Source organism: Callospermophilus lateralis, chromosome 4 (genome assembly GCF_048772815.1).
Source record: "Callospermophilus lateralis isolate mCalLat2 chromosome 4, mCalLat2.hap1, whole genome shotgun sequence".
NCBI classification, from domain to species: Eukaryota; Metazoa; Chordata; class Mammalia; order Rodentia; family Sciuridae; genus Callospermophilus; species Callospermophilus lateralis.
The window spans coordinates 1,498,124-1,523,417 of record NC_135308.1 but is presented as its reverse complement, the minus strand read 5'-3'; the positions used below and the strand labels follow the sequence as shown (position 1 = coordinate 1,523,417).

At 56.7% G+C, this 25,294-nt stretch overlaps 1 protein-coding gene across 1 annotated transcript; it reads right to left on the bottom strand.

Moving 5' to 3' along the window:
• Positions 1-1,848: 1,848 nt before the first annotated feature.
• Kbtbd11 (kelch repeat and BTB domain containing 11) lies at positions 1,849-7,459 on the bottom strand. Its single transcript, XM_076852239.2, has one exon. The coding sequence runs from the start codon at positions 7,069-7,071 to the stop codon at positions 5,101-5,103; it is 1,971 nt and encodes a 656-aa protein (XP_076708354.1). The 5' UTR covers positions 7,072-7,459; the 3' UTR covers positions 1,849-5,100.
• Between the last annotated feature and the right edge of the window lie 17,835 nt (positions 7,460-25,294).

The following is a 25,294-nucleotide window of genomic DNA, read 5'->3' as shown; positions in this document are numbered from 1 at the left end:
TCAGGGAAGTTCAAATTGAATAATATTTTTGCAGAAGAAAATGCAGGAGAGAGACAGATTCAGCAGTTGGGGTACTGAGCACATCTCCGCCCTTCAGCAACGTTCCCGTCCCCTCTGAGTCAAGAGAGATCCATGAGGGAAACTGTCTGGACCGACGGCCACCAATCAGCAGTGGCTCTGGGGTCCTCCAGGGCCCACTGAGCAGTGAGGCCTGGGTCTGCAAGTGCCCACTTTCTGTTCACAGGGTGGAGACAGGGCTGGGGCTGAGGAGGGGACGCAGACCCCGACTTGGAGGGGAGCTGGGTGGTGACAGGATGGTTGTCACTCAGACCAGGGTGAAGACTGGACCAGGAGAACACTTACCTCATGGTGCAGTGACTGTGTGGCCAACCCCAGCGTGTGCATCAGCATCCACACATCTCCAGACACCAGGCAGTGCTGCGCCTTGTCACGGAGCCCTCTCCTCCTGGGCACGGCCAGCCTGGGTCCACACGTCCTGCTGAGCTGGGCTGGAGCCGCACCTCCCCTTCTGTGGGGATCTGTGGGTGGTGCAGGCTGGGGCCAAGGGCTCTGGGCCTAGCAAACCCATAAGCTCACGACCTACCATCCAGCTCTGGAATTAAGTACCAAGAGAGCTCAGAGGGCTCTGGGCCACAGAGGTCACTTCCTGTCACACACAAGGACAGGCGAGGCTTCTGAAGGGCCACTCCCGGAACTGTTCCAAAATGGAGGGAGTTTGTCACAGTTCTGGCTTGCTGTGACTCACTCGCCTTGCTCCTTCTCCCTGGGAAAAAATTGGGACTGCCCCTTCCTCACATGCAGCCTGTCCTGAGGACCTGCCTGTGAGCTGGGCCCACCTCAGGCACCTGAGGCTCTGCATCCCAGTGCGCTGGGGCCCACTGATGGGGCTTCGCCGCCCATCCGCAGAGGCCAGTGCTGCTGATGCCGCTGGGGGTCTACATGCAGCTGGTCTCCTCTGCTCTCCACTGAGCCCATTTCTCAGTCTGTTCTGAAGAGCTGGGATGCACAGGGGCAGGGAGGCACCTTGGCTCCAGCCCCAGGCCCCTGGGATTCCAGTGGGATGAGGAGGTGCTCCTGGGGGGAGGGGACAGGGGAGCCTGCGACACTTCCTGGACCCTCCAGGTCTGGGCATCTTGCAGAGCTCGCCACTGGGGAGATACGGCCACCTTCAGCATCAGCCGGTTCCTCCAGCCAGCGCAGGCCTGCTCAGGGCATGCCCCTCATACACCCCACCTCCGCCCCGACACTCAGACACCAACCAAGGTGCTCCATGCCCAAAACCCCCGAGCCAGGGACCAGGCAACCAGAGACACCCGTGGCTCACCCCACTGAAATTAGCCAATCCTGAGCTGATTGCTCTGCCCGGCTGCTTCTCACAGAAGCACAGGTAAGGGCCCAGCCTGGCTTTGTCCTCTCTCCTGTCCTGACCACCTGGCATTTCTCCCCTTGACCCTGCCTGGATGAAGTGACCCTCCATGAGACCTCTGCATGTGATGAACTTCTTCCTCCCAAGCCTCAACTGATTTCCCCCTGTAACCAGCTGACTCCACCACACAACAGGCCGTGGACAGGTCCTCAGATCAGTGGGCCTCTCTGGAAGGAGAGGAAGGGGGTCAAAGGAGCAGGACACTGTGAGGACCTGTGAGGGGCAACTTGGCCTTGGGCATTCTGAGCTGGACAGCTTGCTTCACGGATGGGGAATGCCAGCCCTGGGGGACGCCCAGCCTGGCGTCCTGCTGCCGAGAGGGGGAGAAGCAAGCACACACAGACTTGTGGGGCACTGGCGTTCCACACAGTTTATTTCACCTCTGCATAGATGGACACACACAAAGGGTTTTACAGCATTGATGCTCAAGCGCTGATAAACACATAATAGACACAGTAACAGCTGCTCTGAACTTGCCTTACACAGGTACAGCTAGCTGGTCATTAGTAAAGGGCAGCATGTAAGTACTGGTTAGTGGGGACTACGCAGGCTCTGCCAAGCACTGGGGTATTCAACTCACAATACAACGGTGGGCTTTCACTCAGTCCGAATCCATGCACCAGCCACCCAGAGCACCTGCCACACTGGCCCCTGTGCAGGGCCCGTTGCTCCCCAGTCCGATCGTCTTTGTGGACGTGAAGAAAGCACAAATGTCGTGGCTGCTGGAAGGAACCCTGACACAGCTCCGACCTCCTGTTCCACTTGGAGCCCCTGACACTGCCTCCTGGCGGATAATGACACTGCAGAAGAAGGGGTCAAAACAGTGACACTGAACCGCAAAGGGAAGCCCCCGTCAGCCAGGGAGGCATAGACTAAGCACAAACAAGCACCCTGCCAAGAGGTGCCGAGCAACTGTGTGCCGACTGTCCCAACTTCAGCAAAGAGCCCAGAGCTGCGGACATCATCGCCAACAGCAATAGGAAGTTTCCTAAGAGACCCAGAGAGTTCACAGCTGCCAGCAGAATCACTGAAGGCCCAGAATTGGCTCATTTCTTGCCTAAGTATTTGCAGCAAGACCAATACAGGTCAGAGTTTTAACTGAGGGCAACTCAATCCCCACAGCTCACCACAGCCTCAAAAATCAAATCACCATGACCCAGATCCAGAGAGCTGCCAAGAGTTAGAGTTGGGGTGTTCCCACCCCAGAACACAAAACAGAAGGAAGACAGGGCTGTGCCCCAGTGACCAGCAATTGTTCACACCAACTACCTTCCTCAACTGTGTGGGACGCAGACTTAGACACCTGAGGGAAGGCAACAGGACCCTCCTCAGGCCTCAGGCCTCGGGGGCAAGTCTCAGCGATGTCAAAGGGCCTGGCTTTCGGGTCTTTGATGGGTGCTACCCTTGCTGCACACCGCAGGGCCTGGCCCCACAAAGGCAAGCAGCCTGGTGCTCTCCAGGTGTCAGGGCCTCCGGCCTTTGTTCTCACGTGATGGTCCAACATGGGTTGGCCAGGGTCCCGTAACTACTAAGGAAGCAGTCATTCCTTCCACCTCGGGGACCTGCCACCAGTTCCCACAGGCACTCTGCCACTAAGTCAAACGAGAACAGCTCGCTTCCCGGGGCACCGGGGGATGCCACTCGACACCCAGCACTCCTACCCTCTCTCTGGAGCACCGTCACTCCGGAGGTCCAACTCAAGAGTGGACGTCCCAGGAGTGACTTGTCAAGCAGAATCACAAAGCTGGTGTTTTATGAATTTGATATTTAAGGGATGAAAGTATTAGCCTGGACCCTTTTCATATTAAAACTTTTAGCATTAGTAATAACGTTCTAGAGAATATGTACTACCATATAAAATGTACATTTCTTCAAAAAACATTACCTGTTCCTTTTTGCTGTTAAGTATTTCTCGAGTATACTCCTATAAAAGGCCAATAAAATCAGGCAATAGTAAGTCTCTCTTTCCTAAAATGATTGGCCAAGTTTCCGAGACATCTTCTTGGTCCATGCACACTCAGAAGCAAGCATGCACACCACCAGAACACACTCCAACTGCCACTGTGAATCCCATTCCCCTCATGCATGAGATTCATGCTGACCATTCCTAAATACTCTTAACCAAGACTTTCACAACCAAAGACTCTAAAAAGCACTGCCTACGTCCCACTATCCCACCACTGGTTAATAAGGAAATCATGTCAAGGTCTGCATGGTTTCATCTAGGTATGTTCCAGAAAGTTGTGCACTTGTCCTACTGCAGTAAGATGAATTGGATTTGCAATCCAAACCAGTTTGCCTGTTCACGAGCGTGAATTCTACCCTTGAACTACTAATGGACAGGAAGTCATGGCCAGCATTTCTGAAAAGCCAACTGACCTAACAAATGAGGGGGAAATCAACTGATTATTTTTTATATCTTTGTACTTTCTCAAAGTAGTGAGTCTCACTTCCATTCTATTCAGGTATTTTGGAATTCACAATGAGATAAACATCACTTGCTGAACTACATTAAAAATACATGACATTTCCCCTGTTATATTCCTTATGACATGTCACTCTGCCTTGTTTTCTTAGAATGATGTTGGTAAAAAATTAATATCCCTCATCAGAATTACCTGATACACATTTAAAACACTAGGTAATGGGTTTAAAATGTGCCTGTATCCTTCATTCTTAGAACTGTCAAAAATGATTCTGACCCTCTTTTTTTAGGAAGTGTCCCTCTTGGCTCCTTCTAGAAGGTGGCAGGAATGAGCAGACTGGCTGTCACAGGTCCTTTCAAAACAGACAAGTACATTCTCAGTGAACTTTCCTGATTCCATGTGCTGCCGGGTAACATTTCATCACCAAAGATCAAAAAGTCAAGTCACAGTGAATCGTCACCATGCCACCAAGAACTCCAGGCCCCTCCACTTGATGGCCTCACTACTCTGGCTTGTGGGGACCCCAGTGATGTGTCCATGATTGGCAGAGGAAACACTTCCAGTGCCCAGGGCCTAGAAATCCCATTGGTAATTGAAGGTCAAGTCACTCTACAGCTGAGCCCACCACAACTGCAGCACATGGTGAGACAAGCTTTTTAACTAAATCACAAAAAGCTTTACTTATCAGCTGTGGCTTGGGTGACTTCTCTCTTCAGCTGCACTAAGAGAGGGTGCCGGCCTACTTTAGGACTCCCCCTGTGGCCTGGCCGGGAGGGAACCCTGCCCAGCACCTCCAATGGCCTCCTCTGTGCTCAGGGGCTCGGCTCCCGGAGAGGGATGTACCTTATCTTCTCCCTCCTGCACCCCCAGGGCGGCAGCTGCACCTGACGAGCCATCTGTTGACCCCCCTCTCTTCCCCTAGGTATCCTGCATCTCACCTTAAAGCCATTTGCGCACGTCTTACATCTTATGCCATCCACCCACTAAGCAAAATGAAGCAAAACAGAATCCAGAACTGAGAAGCGCTGAGAATGGCACCGGAAAAACGCCTCAGGGCCCCAAAGCTTCTATCCTCAAAGCGTATACATGGTGCAGTGAGCAGCAACCCACCCGACGGCTCTCTCCCTCCTCTCCTCTGCCCGCTACCCACTGGGAACTGCAGCCCACGGGGCCACCCCTTTGGTCCCACAGCGGCCCAAGGGAGATGCCCAGTGATCCTGGCCTGCCCTAGGCCGCGCCCTGCTCCCCACGGTCCGGCTTCTCAGGCAGGTTGAGCACAAATGGGAAGAGTGTGCCCCGGATGTCCAGGGGGGTTCCCAGTGGCTCTGGCTCGAAGCTGCCGCCGGCGCCCGCGTCGCCGCCAGGCTCACCATCCTGGCAGGGCACGAAGCGCCAGGTGCCCGCTCGGCTCACGCAGTAGATTGTGCCGTCCAGGGCGGCGCAGCGGAAGGGCTGCAGGCCGGCTGGGGCGCCCGGAGGCCGCAGGTGCGCGGCGCACTGGCTCCACTGTTTGGCTAGACAGTGGTAGCGGAAGACGCTGACCCCGCCGCCCGGAACGGCCGCCGCCTGAGCTTCACCTCGGGCCCCACAAAGGTCGAAGCGGTAGATGAAGCCATTCAGGGCCACCATGTCGGCTGAGCGCTCGCGGCTGCTGCTGCACGGGCACTCCTGCCACTCGTCGCGTCGAGGGTCGTACTTGAGCAGGCGGTAGAAGAGGGAGCCCCCCGACACGTAGATCTCGCCATTGCAGGTGGTGGCCTCATGCGCCACGGCGAAGGCGCCCCGGGGCAGCGGGGCCACCGCGGTCCAGCGGTCGGCACGCGGGTCATAGCGCTCCACGCTGAGCAGGCACTCGCCGCCCACGGCGTACAGGTGGCCGTCCAGCGCCAGCAGCTGCAGCTGCGAGCGCGCCTGACGCAGCGGCCGCACGGTGCTCCAGCTGTTGGTGGCCGGATTGTAGCAGAAGACCTGGTCGGACGGGCGCGCGCGACCATCAGGGCCCGCGGGCGCCACGCCGCCGGCCACGAAGAGGTAGTTGTAGAGCACGCACAGGCCGCAGCCGCGCGCAGGCGCGCCCTCGGGTAACCGCGTCAGCTCGCGCCACTCGCCCGCCGCCTCGTGGTAGCAGTAGACGGCTGCGTCTCCGCGCGCGTCCGCGTCCCCTGACGGGCTCTGCGGGCGGCTGCCTGAGCGCTCCCCGGCTGGCCCCAGCGCCGCGGCCAGCAGGCGGGCGCGGCCGGCGCGCAGACGGCGGCGCAGCAGCAAGTCGCGCTCGGCGCCCGACAGGCGCCCGAACACAGCGGGCTCGCGCAGCACTTCCAGGTAGTGGTCGCTCATGAAGCGGTAGACGGCGTCGCGCAGCTCCGACAGCCGCTGCCGCTTGGCGGTGCTCAGCACTTCGTAGCAGTTCGCCAAGTTCAGCTGCGGCCCTACGGCGTCGGTGGCGCGCTGCGCGGCGCCAGGCAGTTGCAGGCGGCGGGCGCCAGCCACCACTTCAGCCACGTTGTCGGGCCGCACGCCCGCCATGCGTCCGCTGTACGCGTCGGCCAGCAGCAGCTGCAGCGCCGCGAAGCTCACGCCCTGCACCCGCAGCACGTCCCGCGACGCGCGCGCGCGGAAGTAGTCGCTGCGCGCCGCCAGCACTGTCTTGTGCGCCCGCAGCCGCCGGCCCGACACCTCGATAACCAGGTCGGGCTCTCCGTGCGCGGTCCCGACCCCGGGGGGCACAGGCTCGGGCTCTCCGAGCTCTTCCTGGGACTCAGACTCCACTAGGGACAGAGACTCCGCAGGGCGCGCGCGCTCCTGGCGGGACGAGGGCTCTTCCGGGGACACGGGATCCTCGGGGCGCGCGCGCTCCTCCGGGGACACGGGCTCTTCCGGGGACACTAGCTCCTCCGGCGACGCAGCGCCCGCGCTGCTGACCTCCCACTGCGTCTCCACCACGCGCTGGCCGCTGCGGTGCGAGGGCGAGGAAGCCGCCGCGCCCTCCGCGGCGGCAGCGCGAGACTGCGGCGGAGAGTCGTCCCCGGAGCTGAAGCACAGGGACGCGCGGAGACTGCAGGGTGTCTGCGTGGGGGACGCAGCGCCCTCCCCCGCTGCCGGCAGCTGCAGACTGCCCTCTCCCGGAGCCCCGGGCTCCGTCCCGCTGACGCCGCGGTCCCCTGGGTAAAGGACGCAGGGGGCCACAGAATTCTCCATGGCGGTCTGTGCCTTGCCACCACCCGCACGCTCAGTGGCCGCACATGCCTGGTCGTGGCCAGGCGTTGTTCAGGGTCACTAGCTTCACACGCTTTTCTGGCACGCGATCAGATTTCACTATGTCCACAGTTTTCCCCCTGTGCACACCGCTCCCTTCTGGCCCTTCCCCTCTCCTCCCCTGGGAGGAGGGCGTGCCCAGCACTCACTGAACTTTTGAATGCTGGGGGTTCAGCGCTGGCCGGGGATATGCTCAGGTGCAGAGGAACCGGCCAGCAGCGTGGCCGGGACTGTGATGCTTTAGTCCACGCACCGGACAGACCAGAGGCTGCAGCGCTGGCTGATGTGGCTTTGTCTGTGGGACTGGTCTGTCACGTGTGTCTGACCCCCAGTGTCCCCACAGGAGCACTGTATCACAACGCTGCTGCCTCAGACAGAAGGGCGCCGGACCTTAAGGACCTTGTTTTTAGTTCCACTGTACATATAGACCGGATCCTTCTTTTTGACTCCCATTTGTAGTTACACCCAAAGGTCAACTGGAGGGTGCGGTCTATGTCCTGGCCTCACGGCTCTGTCAAGTCCACATCTGCACCTGCCAGGTGGGTGTCAGGAAAGGTTACTGCGCACATCGGAGACCTGGCTTTCGGCTTCCCTTGTCTGTCATCGGGTGCTTCCAGATCATTCACACTCGGTTCCTGTTGACAGGAGAAAAAGGAGATTTGAATTTGCATGGTGCAGTGAGCCTGTTCTGTCCCTGGGCTCTAGGGCAGTCCCTCCCCAGGTTTCCCATTACAGCTTTGGTTGTGGTGCTGGGGCATGTGTCTTCTCACTGCTGGAACTTGGTGAATGGGATGTGCAGAATATTATCTAGGAATGAAGAAGAGGCATCGTGTTGGGGAACCAGCTCAAGAACGGCGTTACCAGACCTGGTCTTAGGTCTAATGGGTCGAGCTGAAGGAAGCTGTTGGTTCCAGAGGTCCAAAGCAGCCCAGTGTGAACCATCCCAGCTTTTCATCCCGACTGAATGTAGGCAGAGTCACCGCGTCCTTTCACTGAGAGAGCACGGCTGGGCTGTCATTTTACCAGTGTTGACAGCCTGTCTCATTCCTTTTCAGCCACCTACTCAGACTCAGGTACAACAGATACTTGTTGAAAGTGTCAGGGAACCCTTCTGAGGTCGGCCTCACTGAGGACCCCAGGGAGTCCACTGCCTACACCTGCTTGAACTCATCACTCTTTTTGTTCTCTCTTTTAGTTGTAGATGGACACAATACCTTTATTTATTCATTTAATGTTGAGGATCCAACCCTGTGCCTCACACGTGCCAGGCAAGTGCTCTACCACTGACCCAGCCCCACTCTGAACTGGTCATGCTTGGAATCTCGTCTCTGAAAACCCTCAGAGGAGCAATGCCACAGACAGCTAACGGGAGCAAAGACCAGCATGGAGGGCCTGTGTGCCCTGCAGAGGAGTGTAGGAGAGTGTCCCACAGTCGCTCCAAAACTGGCAAGAGCCTTGGGGAGTCTCCCCACCTGCCCGGAGGCGGCTTGACCTAGGGGAGAGGCAAGTGGGACGGGAGCTTCCTCCAGGATGTGCCCAAGGAAAGCATACAGAGCGAGCCTGGCATCTCTTCACTGTACAGAATGCTCACTGACCTCTCAAATGGGAGAGCAATCGGCAGTCACCTTCCCTCAGCAGGTCCTGATGTTTTGCTTATCACGCAGAAGGCCACTGCCAGTCCCCGTAAACCCTGGGGAAGGGTCCACACCTCCAGGCCTGCTCCTCCTGCTACTTGTCCCTGGAAAGGCCTTCTCCTTATTCTCAGAAATGGAAGGTCTTCCCGCGGGGAATTCATGCCGCCCGCCCCTCCCTCTGCCAGATAGCTTTCACAATCTCCTTCTGGCACGCTGCACACACTGTTGTGGAATTCCTGGGAAATGCAGTGTTGGGGCAGTCCAGGAGTAACCTGAAGCCCTGTCCTGGTGTGTGGTCACAGGGGATGCTGAGGGACAGGCTGCTGTGTTGGTTGGGCCATGACTCAGCCCAGCACAGCCTCCCACCCACCATCCAGCAGTGCTCTGTCCAGGGGGTGGAAGAGATCGCTGGCCACAGCAATAAGCATGAGGTCAAGCTGCAGACCGTGAAGATCAGGAGCATGTGCGGCCCCCAACGGCTCCAGGGGGACTCCAGCTGAGTCATCCAAGGTGACAGAGGTCAAAATGAGGACACAGTTGCCTGTCTGACACAGAATCTGGGCTGGCTGTGCTCGCTAGCTTTTTAAACACGGCTTCTGCAAACACAGAAGACCACAGACTTTGGAGAATGAGTGTCATTTTTTTCTTGGAATGGAAGTGGCTCTTATTCCCACTCACCCAGAAAGGAGAGCTCAGGTGTCTGGAAGGCAGGACTGCTGGGCTCGCCACAGCTGCTGGCATGTCCTCCAACCCAGTGTCACTCCACTGGACCTCCCCACTGTCCCCAGCAGGGCTGGCAGTGTGAGCTGGCCCAGGCAAGGGCGGGCAGTCCCACTGTGGCTCCCACAGGCATGGCACAGCCACCCAGCCGATGGGGACTGCCTCCACCCTCCATGAAGCTGGTGCTGGACACACCACTGTAGACACCTCGAGGCCTGTGCTGACTGTCCTGAGGGCTGAGATGCTGGCCTCTGCCGCCCCTGTACCTGGGCCAGAGCTGCACTACTGAGAGCCACTTCCCCAGCACGGGGGCACCTGACTGACGTGGTCTCCCAGAGCCTTGCAAAGAGCCAGCGGCACCCGGCATCCTGCCCCACACGAAGGGACAAAGAAGGCAGAGGCTGTTAAAACAAAAAGTCCTCCTTTTTGGGGGGTGACCCAATGCAGAGTCAGCTCACTTACCAGCCCTGGGTGGAGGTGACGAGCTCCACAGGCTTCTCCCAGGGAAGGTGGCCTGAGCTGTCTGACCTGCACACTGCTCTTCCTGCTTGGCCACGCACAGGAAGCAGGCCAGTCCTGCAATTCTATGCTGTGCTTCATCCTTGAAATTCACCATGTTTCTTATTTAACTTAAGGGGCAATGTAAGATTTCAAGCCTGCACAACAGAGATGTTTAAAAAAAAAAGAAAAGTCCTCTGAGACCTCAGCAGCAACCCTGCTAAGACCCTTAGCATCAAATCTCTCTGGACTAGAGGCTGGGACCCCCCCCCAACACACACACAGACACAGACACAGACACACACACACACACACACACAGGCTGGCTCTGAATCAGTCCCTCCGGGAGGCTTCTGTGCACAGGACAGGTACCCCAGCTGCTCCTGTGGAGGGTGGAACTGCAGGAAAGTCCCTGAGCAACACTCCTGGAGTGTGTCACAACCCTGGGCCAGACTCTCCAGGGATGGGGATGAGGAACAAAAGTCTCCTTCTGAAAGTAGGAGGTCGTACAAGTTTCAACCAGATCTGATTTACATAGCATTCTCCCCTGGAGCACATGGCTTTCTTCTGGACCTTATACATGCCTGGACAAAAATATTTTGAAGTTTCCTCACTATTCACAGGAATTAAAAATACAAAATCACTTCCCTATGTGCACATTTAATGTGGATGTTAGCTTATTCAGAATTAGATATAAAATCTCATTATGCCAGTTGCTATGAAGAAGCTTCCTTTCAGTCACAGGCAGCAATTCTCTGGTTGTTAAGGGACATAGGAAGCTCAGGTGGACTTCTGTGGCATGGGCTGCTTCTAAGTCATGACTTGCTGACATCCTCCCCACCCTGCCCGCCTCTTCCACCCCGGGCTCCTGGGGAATACCACCTTGCTGCGCCCACCGCATGCCTTCCCCAACCCCAGAGTTTACCTAGTTAAGAGCCAGCAAATTGAAAGGTTAATTAAGAAAGAAAATACAAGAAGTAAAGAAAACCTAGTCTCAGAGACTCACCAGGGACTCGGGGTCTCAGCACAGAATGTACTGATCTGCCTGCAGCTGTTCATGCAATTATTGTTCTTCAAGGTCATGGCCTCCTTAGGCCAAATTAAATGGGGGCAGAGTCTCTGGCACACGTGACCACGGTGGGAGGAGGCCTGCCCAGCAGTGCTGAGGGAGACCCAAGAGTCCTCACTCCCGCCCAGTTCCCACCTGCTCAGGCCGCAGCGCAGCTGGGGAGGACCTGGAAACGTGCACTGGCTGCACATTCCAGAGCTGCCGGGGAGCACTCCCCACGGAGCCTGTTTTCACTGAGGAGGCACACCACTTCTCTAAAAGTAAGGCAGCCTGCTGACTCTGAGGACCTGAGACCTGACCCACTGCCCTGAGGCTCTGCGGGACATCCAACAGCCCAGCAGTGAGGATCCACCCAGGAAAGAAAACCAAGCCCCCCCCCCCCCCCGGCAGGTTTCTCTGTGCAGCACAGAAAGGGCACCACCACAGGGCAGCAGTAAGTCCCTTACGTCAGGTGGCAGGGGTTGGGTGTCTCCCCCAGAGTGGACTGACATCCTGTAAGTCGTTTATTATGAAGGACACCTTGAGACTGCATGGACAGTGATGTTCCTGACGGTGCATGGGCACTAACCAGTAACTGATGCTCCCCTTGCCCGGCACAGGTCTCCTGAGTCGCACAGAGTCACGTCCTAACCCTCCCAACACGCTACCCGGCAGCGGCTTGCCAGCCCCCACGCAGAGGGGGATGACTCAGGTGATGCCTGCTGCAGCAGTGCCTGAGCCCTGAGCCCTCCAGCGTGTCTCCGTAGGGTTTCTGGGGTGACGGGGCCAAGTCTGGCAGGACTTCACTGGGAGGAGTACATTATTGAGAATTCCCTGAAGAAAAGCTTCAGTGTAGACGGTGCTCTTAAAGCGCCCTGCTCAGGTGGAAGGTGAGGTACGGGGCACCTGCTCCACTTGCCAGTCTCGCCTGCTGCAGGCGCTCAGGGTGGGGACCACGTGGTGGCAGGCTGTGCACGGGGCGCTGGTGTTCGCAGTGAGAGCCTTCTGCCTGGAGACTCTCCCGCAGCCAGAATGTGGTTCCTGAGCCCACGCTCCTCACTGCCTGCGTTAGTCACCGCAGCCTACCAGTGCTGACGGGTCGTCCTTCACACGAGAGGGAGACCACCCAGGGAGGGCTGCAGTAAGGCTCGTCCCCAGCAGAGTGGGCTCTGAGAGGCCCCGAGGAGCGGAGGGGAGCGTGAGGAGCAGGGAGAGAAAACCCAGCTCAGACGGCAGCCAGACAGGCATGAAGAGGGTTCTTAGGCACCGCGTGCGTACAGACGGCTTCTGACATACATCTCACCAAAAGTGGTTCCAAGGTGGGAGTCAAGGCAGGCGCCATCATCCACGTCACTACGCTGAGTTTTGGTGTCTTCTAAAGCAAATGCCCACTGCTGTCATGTTCATACATGTATATTTTAGGGCACAGACTGTCTTTAAAATGAGGGATGCTGGCCAATGAGACTGCTATGCTGTGTGCACGTATGAACGTGTAACAACAGATCCCATCATGCCTACAACCACGCTGCACCAATAAAAGATGGGGGAGTTAAAAGGCATGACGGATTGAAAACCTGGCGATAGGAATGAGGACGGGGACAGGGGCTCTTTCTCTTGCTTCTGTTCTCTAGCACGAACCTCTGGGAGTCCTAGGTCCTGCTCCTGAGGCACACGCCATCACCTCTGGCTGCCAAGTGTGCCCCCCCCGCCCCCGTGAGTCCTTCCTCCTCTCACCTGTCCTGTGTGCACCTGTGGGAGGCACTGGCGACAGGTCGGCTGACGCCCCTTTCAACTGGGCAGTCGCTGTTCTGTCTAGGGCAGGTGTCACTTCCCCTGCAGGTGCTGAGGTGGGGACTTCCCCAGGTCCTCCTTCAGTGCAAGCCGAGGCTCACCTGGTGTGGAGAACAGACCAAGAACTCAGGTGTCTGGGAAAACACGCTGCTCCCAGCATCTCTGAGAACAAAGGCATTAAAGTGAGTCGCTCCTTAACTAAAGCACCCGCCGTGAGTGTCCCTCGTCCGGAACATCTGGCCTCCCCGAGGCCTGATGAGGACTGAGTAAGCCAGTAGCCACAGAGCTCCAGAAGTCTCTGTGTGTCTAGTGTCCCCTGGGCATCCCACACCCAGGTTCCAAGCCCCTCAGCCTACAGCTCAGACCTGAGGCAATTACCACGACCAGTGGTCACCTCGACTCTAATGTGGAAACGGAAGCTCCCAGTTCTGCTCCCTTAGGGAAAAGCCGCATCCTAGTAAATATCCCCAGGGGCCCAGCCAATCCCAGTAGCCTGTGCACAGACTCGGTGGTGGACATGCACTCCAGGCCAGAGCCAGTGAGGAGGACATGGGCCTCGGGCAGTCCTGATGCAGAAGAAAGGGCACTGCCTCAGTGGGCCTCGGGCCGGACGCCCAGGAAAGCCAGGCACCAGCAGAAGAGAAGAAACTCAACAGAGCACATCATCTGAGAGAGGAGCCGGAATGGGTCCTGCCCAAAGGCAGCTCCACGCAGCTTCTGGGTCTCAGCTGGGGGCTCCATTGCCGCTGCAGTGAGCGGGAGAGGATCCCCATCCCTGGAAACCTGAGTGATTCTGAGCTCAAAACCCTCCTCAGGCTGGGGCCTGGCACTTGCTACAGTGGCAGGACGCTTGCTGAGCATGTGTGAGGCAAGGCTCCGTCCTTAGCACCACATAAAAATAAACAAAGGCATCCTGTCCATCCACAACTACCAAAAAAAAAAAAAAATTGAATCTATCCCTTGCCCAGTGTTTAGGATTGAATGGGGTGTTGATAAGGAGCCCCATACAGGGTGGCTTCTGCCCCTCGAACCTTCACAAGCACAAAGAAGCATCCCCACCAAGAACCACAAATCCCCAAATCACAAAGGCTCCCTCTGGCAGGGTGAGAGCACCGGCGGCCCCTGGACTCTGCCGGCACTCATAGCAGTGGCCCACCCAGCCCCACAACCACACTCACAGCACAGGAGGAAGACTCACTGCTGAGTCAACAGATGAGAAAATGCTCAAGGATCACTATTAAGTACCTGTCTCTAGCACGATTAGCAAGAGAACAGGAACAGAGCTTATACTGGCCCCTTGCTCCTCCTCTGGCATGTGCAGCGGGTGGCTTCAGAGACCTGAGACTGCTGGCCCAGGTGAGCTCGCAGGCTCCCTCTTGCAGGCCAGAAGTTAAGAAGCGTGGTCTCAGCCTTGGGGACGGGAGCTCTGACCTGGGTTCGCTGGGGGATGGTGGTCTAGGGCATAGCTATTTGCAGGAATTTGAGGCACTCCTAGAGATGTTAAATTTACTCCCGTCTAGTTGGACACCCAGTCATGGAAGTTGCTGGACAGACTTGGCCATCTGCCACTTCCATCCATCAGGGATGTTTTGAGCTGAAGAGTTCTGAGATAGAGTCCTGGGCTTCCCAACTGGAAAGACAACCTTTACAGTGGGCGGGACCCACCCTCGCAGGCCGGGGAGTGGGCACCCAGACTCCACCTACAGCAAGACTTAAGAGAACAACTCTGCCAACCTGCTTCTGCTACAGCATGGCTGAATCCCTCCAGTCAGACTAAAGTACTGAAAGAAAGACGGACGGGAATAAATCCACATGTTCATTCAAGAGTCTCCACATCAGATGAATGCAAATCCTGGGTTTCTGCAAGTGAGATCAGGATGCAAACCCAGAGTATTGTGAAACTGGAAGCACTTGCTGTTCCTGGAGGCCCAGATTACAGAATTATCTATTCAGCTGGACGTGCAGCATGAATATTAAGATCATCCCCAGAATCACCGAGACCCTGGAGAAAGGTGTACCACTGTAAACCTATCAGGTCTCTGAGATCCAGTTCCGAGCAATGTCTAGGTCAGCTCGACTTCAGCGTGCTGCAAATCCCCTGCCATCAGGCTCAGGGTCCTGGAGCTAGTCCCATCGTCTACTCAGATACCCACCCACTCCTCAACTCTGGAAAATGACCAGTACTCACTGCAGAGAGGTGGGGAGCACCTGCAGTTTGCAGACAGGGCTGGGTGCCTGTGCAGTGGCGAGGAGTCCCAGCCCCATGGAGCTCAGCCGAATTCTAATGGCTTTCAAACCATGTGAGGGCCTTGGCAGGACACAAGCAAGGGCTGGTGTCCCTGGCTCCTGCTCAGGGCCAGTGAGTCTCCTCTGGGATGTGAAACACACAGAAAACTGAGAGAAGAGCAAGGCAGACAGTGTGGAAAGAAGCCTGGGTCCACGCTGAGTCTGGCTGGGGGACTGGGGGCTGGCTGGAGTCGCGGGGAGCCGGACTCTGTCATCTAAACATGGGAAGTCAGCCATGGCTTGGAGACATGAATCTAGGACAGTGGGGCTGGGATCCGAGAGCTCAGCCAGGTTTCACCAAGATTCCTTTTGTACAAACACAGAGGACTGCTTGACTCCTGAGTACACATCACCACTAGACTGACTGTGAAAATGGTAAAACTGGATCTCCCTGTGTCCTTCCAAGTCCATCTCAAAAACATGAATCTTAATTTCTGAAGGTTTATTTGCAGAAAGTTACCATGTAATGCCATTTACACGCATTCTAAACACAGAAAATACCAGTGTCTTTTAAAGGAAGTGAAAATGAGGCAGGAAGGAAGGAGAGGCAGGAGTCTAGGGTAGGGGACCAAGAGGAGGGGGCGGGAAGGGCGCTTCCTGCACCCTGGGGTTTCCCAGAGGAAGAGTCAGCTCTCATGACAAATGACAGCCGACTGACGCTGTCTGGGGTCTGCCACACCTGAACAGTAAGCACCAGTTCTTTTTGACAATTGTGCTGCCTGTTTGTGAGAATACTGAATGAGGGACTCTCACATCCTAACCAAACAGATCAAAGAGGCGGGAGAGGGCATCCTACCCCGTTGTAAATTTGTACCCAGTGGCCATAAACTTAGAACAGGCACTCATCAGGACCCGTGACGTTCTAGTTGAACCCGACCCAACGGTGGGTGTGGTCTTGCACGTCTCAGCAGCTGCGAGTTCTGGTTTTCAGGTGCTGAACACCGATTCCATGTGGGTGAAGCTAGAGCTGCACTTGCCGTCTGGATGCTGGGGCCTGGGGCCTGGCAGAGGAGAAACGGGAGGCGCCTCGCCCAGGCCTGGTGGTCTGCCCTCCCCGGGGAGGAGGGAGGAGGCTGATGACCGAGGGTGATCTGTCACTGTGGCTACTTCTGCCACTACTTCTGAACCAGAATCAAGACCTGTGAACTGGAAGTTTCCTGCCCTGGTTCCTACTGGGTGGGCTCCAGGGTGGAAGCACATTTGTCTCCATTCATGCCCGAGGCTGGGCCACCATTTCCTGTTTTTGCAAACTCTTTTTAACATCTGTGACATCTGGATAAATATGGTTTATAGGTGAAAGTTGCCAACAGTGATTTTGATTTCACGTTTCCCCCTTAAAATGAAAGTTTGGAGTCAACAGCTTCAATAAACACAGGGTGAGAGAATAGTTCAGGCTCAGAGACACTCTTTTGCAAAACATGGGTCCAACTTTGGCAAAATGGCATTTAAGACATCAATGCCAAACCAGCAAGGGTGGAGCCGCAGCCTCAGGTGAGAGGTGCAGGGCCTGAGGTCCCTCCAGGGCTGAAACTTCAGCCCTGTGCCTGGGACAGCTGTGAGACAGCAAGACCAGGAGAGGGGCTCTGACTCTGCCCAGCTGGGTCTCCAGTCCTGACCAGCTCCGAGGGCCCATGCTGGGGGAGGGCTGGAAGTGGCTCCAGCCTTGGACCACCCCCACCAGAAGAGCATTCCTGATGCTCTGCACCTTCTCCCTGGGGGTCCCGGTCTGGCCCTAGCTAGGAGGCTTTCCTACAAAGGGACTTCCACAGACCTATGAATGTCCTGAGAGTACGAAGCCTGCCAGAGGACAGACCTATGAATGTCCTGAGAGTACGAGGCCTGCCAGAGGACGAGAGCACCACACTTTGTCAAACCCCAGCAGAGGGGTGGCAAGATGGCAGCAAGGAACAGGCCAAGCCTCAAGAACACAGGTCCCAGCACGGCTCTGCTTTGAACGGGACACAGGAAAGAACCCCAGCAAGGCATGGCCTCCAGTCCCTGCTGCCTTAGCACCGCAGCCTGCCTGCGTAGGGCCCCCATGCCCAGCCCACCCAGGGGGGCCTGCCCAGCCACCCGCAGGGAAGCTGCACTGCTAAGGAGCTGACCCTTTGCTCCCCGCACCACCCAGAGCTGCGTGCAGGCTTTGCAGCCTCTCTCTAGTCTGCTCTGATAGTACAGCCACCCCCTCTGTGGCTTCCACTGCACAGAGACCCCTCCTGTCCCTTCACCTCAGGCTGTCTTCAAAGGCTCACTGTGTCCCCGAGGCAGCATATACAGCCATTCCACGCCCCCACAGGGAACTGAACCCAGGGTTGTTTTACCATGAGCCACATCCCCAGCCCGTTTGGAGATAAACTCTAAGTTACCCAGGCTGGCCTCTAACTTGCAATCCTCCTGCCTCAGACTCCTGAGTCTACAGGTGTGAGTCACCATCTCTCCAGGTCTTTCAATTGGAGAACTGAACCCATCTGATCTCAGTGTGTTCACAGGTAGGGACTCAGTTCTTCCATTTCTCAGTTTTCTCACTATTTGTATGGTCTTTGTTCCTTTCTTCCTGTCTTGCTACCCTCCTTGTGGTCAGCTGACTCTCCAGCTGTCCGCTTGGATCCTGGGTCTTTGTCTTTGCTGTCTATACTGTTGGGTTTTGCTTTGGGTTGCCCAGGAAGCCACATGAGCTCCTTAGAGTCAGAGGAACCAGGCCTTGCTGGGTTTGAAAATAAAACTCTCTTCCCAGCCTCTCCACCTTGGTCAAGGAGCAGCCTGCAGGCAAGACCTAAGTCCAACAGGGCAGTGAGGTCCTTTGCCACGGTGCCATAAACCCCCGAAGCAGTCCCTCAGGAACGGTCAGAAAAAGGACCCTGGACTCTGCTCTCCTCCAGGGCACAGGGCTTCTAGGACTTTCTCACAGTGGACTTGGAGCATGTCCCAGCAAAGACAGCCAGCCAGCTTGGTGCCGCTGTGTCCAGCTCACGGACCCCAGCAGGTCCACAGAAACCCTGGTGCTGTCACGCTGCCAGACCAAACAGGACAGAGGCTCACAAGGTGCCGGGCAGGACGCAGCCAAGAAACCACTTGGCTGCCAACACCAGGCATCTCCTGGGAGAGGAGTGGAGGGCCCCCCCAGGGCAGGGCAGAGCAAAGAGGGTCTCCCAAAGATCAGGCAAGCCCCTCACCTGGCTACCCGCCACACCAGCTGGGTCCAGGTCTGGGAGGGCCAGGTGCCCCACCCGTTTCTCTCCCCAGAACAGAAGGGTAATGTGGTCAGTTTCCTGTGGTCAGTTTCAGGCAGGCCACCGTACCCAGGTCAAATGCAGTCCACAGATCACTGTGGAGAGCTTTTTTTCTTGTTCTTATTCCTTCCAGACATTTAAATCAGTGGACTCTGAGTAAAGCAGGTGGCCTCCCTGAGTGTGGGCCTCCTCCAGTCAACTGAAGGCCTCGGATAAGAAGGAGAGACCTCTGCGTCCTCTGCTCTTCCCGGATTATTAGCTTTCTGATGCTGTGACCCAGCACCCAAGGTGGGGTAAGTTATAAAGGAAAGGGGTCCCCCTGGCTCAGTTCAGGAGGCCGGGAGTCCAAGGACACAGTACTGACACCTTCCGTGTATCTGAGGGGTGTCGAGCTGCTCCAACCCATGGTGGGACGTGAAGGGTGAGTGGCACGTGCAGGAAAGGCAGAGACGAGGGCAGTCTTCCAGCAACAGGACTGCGAGGTGAGGCAGTCGTCCTGAGTGGCTTCAGGCCACACCACCCAGCACTGCTTCACTGGGGACTGAGGTGGAACCTGAGTTTAGGTGGAAACACATCACATTCAAACCACAGCACCTGGGTCTCCTGCCTGCTGGCCTACACCTCCACAGTTCCAAGAGTCAATTCCTTCAACTGGCTACTCAGTGAATCTATACACACACACACACACACACTCTACTGGCTGTTTCTTAGGGAACCCCGACTAGTTCGAGGGTAGGCAGGAGTGACCCAAGCCTGCCCCACATGGCGTCCCAGGGCCTCCTACATGCTAGGCCAGCACTGCCACTGACTCTGCTGCAGCTCTGGGGCAGATATCTCACCTCTCCCACGCACAGGCTTCACGTCCAGAGGAGCCAGCCAGACTTGAGGGCCTAGACGTGGAGCCCGGGTCTGACCTGTTTCACAGGAGGGACGTGACCTTAGCAGTGGAGGCAGGCCATGGCAGATGACCCACTAGCTGTGCTCTCTACTGGGTGCAGGACCCGACTCCTCTATGCACAGTAGAAGAGACCCACTGTGACTTCTTGCTGGAAAAAAAATGACCCCACTTCCACTGACGGCTGTCTCAGGACACAGGCCTTGGTGACCATGAGTCATCACAGAAGGTGGCCTTCTCTAACAAGCCATTCCCTGCAGCAGGGTCTTGGCCACGCCATCTCATCCCGAGACCTCAACTCAGGGCCCTCTGTCAAACACGCTCCTGGAACGTGCCCCTTCCTTCGGAGCACTGATGTGTTTATCATACGTGAACTGACAGGACTGCACCTTCTCTGTCCTCTGCTGTATCACGAGTCAGCTGCAAAGGGTTGGGCTGAGGGCTGTGCCGGGCCCTCAGCAGGCACCACAGTCATGAAGGCAGGAGACAGGATGGCACAGGGCTTGCAGGGATGCGGGCTTCCCTTCACGAGGCCCTGTTTCACTGTCATGTCTAGCGTGAGAAGGGCTGGTGGGTAAGCTTCTGGAAGTTGTGGATTTTTTTTTAAAGTTATTCATTGTTAAATATTTTTACAAATATATTCTGAGTTCCAACACTATGATCCAACATAACCACAATAATTTCAAGAGGAAAGACAAAATTGAGGCCACTTTTGAGAGAAGAACCCCTGAACTCCAGGGAAGGGCCAGCATGGCCCTGCGGGTTTGGGTTGGGTAACTAGCTGCTCAGAGGGCAGCTCTGAAGCCCACCCTGCAGCAGACCTCCTGGACCAGGGCTCTAGGAGCCAGGAGGCTCAGAGGCAAACAGCTGCCTAAGCAATTCCAGATCTGCAGCAAGCTATCATTAAGGAGCGATTGATGCTCTTGGTGTTTAGGAACAACTGAAATAGGATCCCAGATGGAGGCACTTACAACTGGCCTGCCTCTTGGATCCAGTTCAGGGCAAGACCCAGAAGGCATGCGTGCAGAGACGGAAAGCTTCTACTTGCCATTGCTGATGTGGGACTTCTGCCGGAACACGAGGAAATCCCATCAAACTTGCACTGTCTGGGCAGCGTGCAGAGTTGACGTGAGGATCCCCAAAGCTCACTTCCAGAGCCCTCCAGCCTTCCGTGGAAAAGTGCCCCAGGAGCCATGTCAGGGCTAGACACTAGAACACCAAAGGACGCACACAAACCCTGCTGCCTGGGAAGGCCGTAGGTCCAGCAATCCACTATCCGTAACATTTAAGAGCTTTCTCTCCTCCCGCTGAGCCCAAGGTTGCCTTAAACGCTGAGAGCAAAACACTATTTTCTTTCTGTGCTTCCTGATGATATGATCACACATGTCCATGCAACGGCATGGAAACCTGCAAAATCATACCCAGAAGGGAGCCCTGGAATGCCAAGTTCCTAACACACAGCGCCCTGGGCATCCGCAGCTAAGCAGGGGGCTTCCTTCTGTGACAGCAGGTCGTGGGGAGGATTATTCTAATAATAGGAACCCTGAGCTCAGGAGAAAAGGCTGAAGGCCTCCACTGACATCCGCTGGGTTCCTAATTAGAGAAGAGTCACTGCTATTTAGTTGGAAACACGGAGGGGGTGCTGAGAACCGCAGGGAATAGGGCGAACTCTTACTCAGGGCTGAGAGGAAGCGCAGGAACTTGAAACCCTCACCATAAGGTGCCTTAGTGGGTTGAGTAGCAATAAAGGTTAGTGCGCCGTTTTTTATTCCTTTGAACAGATGTGAGGGGGGCGAAGAGAACTTGGTTGGTAGGAATCTAAGCAGTGGTGGAATTTTAAAAAAGCCCTCCTTAATGTCACTGGCGCAGTCGCCCGGCAGGAGGGGTCTCCCATCGGCGGAGCTGGCGGAGGGCTGCAAGGGAAACCCGCAAACTGCAGTCCCCGCGTCTTCCAGGGGCCTGGCCAGGAGCGGGCTGCAGGCAGGGCTCATTGAGATGCAGCGCGCTCCTTGCCCCCAACCCTCCCCAGCGTGCTGCCAGGCACGTACCCACAGGGCACCCCGCGCCCCGGCGTCGGCTCCGGGAAGACGCGGCGTGTGGGCGCCCACGTCCCGCAGGCCGCGAGGCCGGGGCAGAGGCGGCCGAGGCGGCGGGCGTGGGCTGCGCTCCGGCCTGGACCGGGCAGCGGGTCGCCAGGCCGTCTGCGGCCGGGGCCGGTCAGCGCGGGAGGGGGCGCCGACCCCACACCCACCCCGCCGGCGGCTCGCGCAGCTCCCGGGAGGCGGGCGCCGGCAGCCCGGGCCCTCTCCGCCGGGAGGCCAGCGCGGGCGGCGCATTGTCTCGGGCGGGCGCCGCAGACCCCCACGCCCGCCGCCGCCCGCAGGGACACCGGCCCCCGCCCACGCACCGCCGCCCCCGCCCGCCCACCCGCCCCGCGCCCTGCGCCCTGCGCCCTGCGCCCCTCCCGGGCTTTGCGCCGTCCTCGCCCGCGGGCGGCCGCAGCCCCTCCGGCCCTACCTCGCCGCTCCGCGCTCTCCCTCCACCCCGACGCCCACCCGAGTCTGCACGCGCATGCGCATAGGCCTCTTCCCGCGCACCTGTGCGAGCGCGGCGGAGGCGGGGGTGGAGGGCCCTCGGGCACCTGTGGGAGCGCCGCGGTCCGCGAGTCCTTCCTGCCGCCGAAGCGGCTCCCGGGCTCTGCCAAGCCGGCCGGCCGGGCTGGGCCGCGGGCCGCGCACCCCGCGTGCGCCCAGCGCTCGGAGAACCGCGCCGGGGAGCTGGGGCGGGGGCGGAGGCGCGCGTGCGCCTCGGGCCGGGGTCCGCGGAGGCGCCCGGGCTGCGCGCCGCGCCGGGGCCTCGCGGTTAACCCTTCCCGGGCTCGGCCTCCGACAGCCCCGGCTCCTGCGAGGCCGCCATCAGGTCTGCCTGCCCCCGGTCACCGCCACCGCGAGGCGGGGGTCGAGTGTGCCTCTAGGACAGGGCGGCGTGCGTCGCTGACGCAGCTGGAGGACGGCAGCCCACTGCCGACGACCCCGTGGGTTCCGGACTTTTGAGTTGGGAACACCGAGCAGGACGACTTTTTCTCGTGTCCCAAACCCGCCGTGGCCGCCCAGGTCCCGGAGTCCCTGCTGCGCGCTGACACTGCCCAGGCCTCCAGACCTAGCCGGGCCTGGAGTGCCACCGCGGCGGTCGGGTGGAATGCTGGTTTTGATGGCTTGTGCAATGATTGCACTCCCGTGAGCAGAGAGCGGGAGCCTTGATTTTCGCTGCTTCCTTTCTTTGGCTTTTGGCAGTCTCTGCCAGATGAATATGGATGACCTGCCCTGCAGCCTCCAGCACCCAAGCGCACTCGGAGAATATCCTTAACCTTCCATTCCATTGCCACACAAAACCCCACCTGGCCTCAAGAGCTGGATTAAACCAGGCAGAAACTGGCAAAGTGTTGGGGATAAAATATTTTGTCAGTTAACTCCTGTTTAGGACATGTTGCCCAAATAAAAAATGTTTCCATTCTCTCTATATATTTCAGTTAACTACAGCAGCAACAGTCCTTTGGGCTGGAAGAATTCCCATCATGCTCCATTATTAGTTTTTTCAATTTACTCCAGAACACTTGAGTCTCCCGGTGTCTTTCGGTGCCTCTCTGCTTACCTTCTGGAGGAGAGTACATTCAACTTCACACCCACTCTTCGAGAGAAGCTTGAGAAGGCTGACCTGAGCTGGGGATGAGCCCCGTGCCCACCCGCTGCCCACCCGCTGCCCACCGTGGTGCTGAGCATGCAGGGCAGGGACCATGTGGGGCCTCCCTCAGGCCCACTGGGTTACAATGCTTGGCCTACCGGGGCTCTCCATGGATTCTTATTGAGTGAAAAATAAAACATCAATTCCACCCCTGTACCCCCACACCCGTTTTCATACATCAAATGTTTTACTTAGAAAATGGGCTATAGCCCCAATAAGGCCAGGGAAGACTGCAGGGGAATGTTCGCTGCATTACCGGGAGTTTTGTATCGACAGGGGTCTCTCGGGTCCTAAAACGGAACCTGGGGTATGATGACAGGAAGAAGGGGTGCATCTTAAATGATGAAGCTCTTTCAAGGGTCATGATATGTCATCACAGTCTTTATGGCTCAGGAAGGACCGAGAGTGGGCAGACTTAAGGAAGCATGCACCCCGATGCAGGGTCCCCAAACTCTCCAGGTGCAGCGGTTCATGGCCTCTGGATGCCGGCCCCAATCACTGGGGTCCCAGCCGGAGGACTCTAAACCACATGTGAAAGCTACTCTGGCAGTGCAGAGAGCCAGCACTGGAATATGACAAGTGACAGCAGACACACTCGCCCCTCACAGGCCTCCTCATTTGGGCAAGGTTCTTGACCTCCCTCTGCTTGGGTTTCCTCTTCTGTAAAGGAGGAGTGAATGACCCTACCTGAGGATTAACACTGGATGGGTGTGCTTTCCGGGGAGCAAACTCACACTTAACCTTTCTTTTCTTTTTGCTGTCCTGGGGATTGGATCCAGGACCACTCTGCCACCGGTCCACAGCCCAGCCCTTTCTGCTTTAGACAGGATCTCACTAGGTTGCCCATGCTCACCCTGAACTTGCAATCCTTCTGCCTCAGCCACCCAGGTCACTGGGACTACAGGTGTGGCCACTGTGCCTGGCTCACACTTGTCACTTCTGATCCCACCATGACTCCGGGGTGATTCTCAGCAAATGGATTGAACCTCTTGGTTCTCATGTCCCTGTGTAGATGTCCTCACATGCACAGCACTGGTGATGCACAGAGGCAGCTGGTCTGTAGGTCCCCTTGCTTATTCTGGGCTTCCTCACCCCCCTTAGGAGGTTGGATCCTGCTAGGACACAGTGTTGTTTTCCTACACATACAGGGACCTCACCACAGACAACTTCCCCAGGGCTTTTAGCAGCCATAAGACTCCATGCACTTCTCTTTCCCCACCCCCAAAGCAATTAAGTTCCAATAACTGTCAGGAATAGAGCCAATTGCTATAAGTGCTTCCAGCTCTTGGCACTAAAGAATAATTTGAAAATGTGTGTTGGTTTGAAACAGTGTTCATGGGTCTGTTTAAATTGCATCCATGTTGTGGAAAAGTCAAGCCATCTCCGCGGACTCCCCTATGTAACCTCACCATGACCAGTCCACTCCCTGCAGCTCTGACCAATTTTGCATCTACATCCTTGGGAAGCTGCTGAATGTTGTGACCTCTCTCTTCCTTGGGCCCTGGTTCCTCCGGCATGCCACAGCAAGCGCCTGAAGGCCTTGTTTGCAGGGAGCAATATGCTAAGCACCCGAGACACTGCAGACCGCTGTGGCTGACACCCGAATGCTGGCCACACTGGTTTGTCATTCCAGGAATTCAGAGCTTACATGTGGCAGCTCTGTTCTGAGATGAAGCTTCTGAGGTAATGGGAGAGTCTGTGTTCAGCTTTGCACCCCAGGGCCCAGCACTGTGCAGTCATGCTTGGTTGATGCTGGATAAAGGCAGAGGGATGCCGTTATGTGAATGTCTGACACTCTCTGTCCTTGCTCTTCTACTGTGATGGGTCACTGGCTTTGCTCCAGCAACGTGCAGGCTCCGCAGAGGCAATGAATCCTTGTTGAGCGAGTTTCACAATCACTGACTTAACCATTAAGGTGCTCGTGTTGATCTTGTTAAACCTTTTTTGGAAAATAAATTTAAAAGGAAATAAAATGTTAGTAGTTATCAAGTATTTTTAAGTGACATTAGAGCAAGTTATCTGAGCTGAACATGATTTCATGTAAATCTACAAGGCATATCTCTATCTAGTATCTCTGCAGTTCTGCAAAATAACAGGAAGTGGGTATCATTTTGGTTTTGGAGTGGAGTTTGGAGAGTTTAATGTAAATCATCAAGGTCACATGCTTTACATGGGTAAGGCAGCGATTCTTATCCTGCAGAGCCCAAAGCCCTTGTTGACATTCATGATGTAAAGCTGCCTCTCCAAATGAACGAGTCGACCCGCGCTGCAGACACAAACCAAGGAGGCTTGTGATCACGACACCCACATGTCCTGACATCAT

Bases quoted from the DNA above. Each gene is read 5' to 3' on its own strand.
- Kbtbd11 (XM_076852239.2), bottom strand. From the start codon at position 7,071: ATGGAGAATTCTGTGGCCCCCTGCGTCCTTTACCCAGGGGACCGCGGC.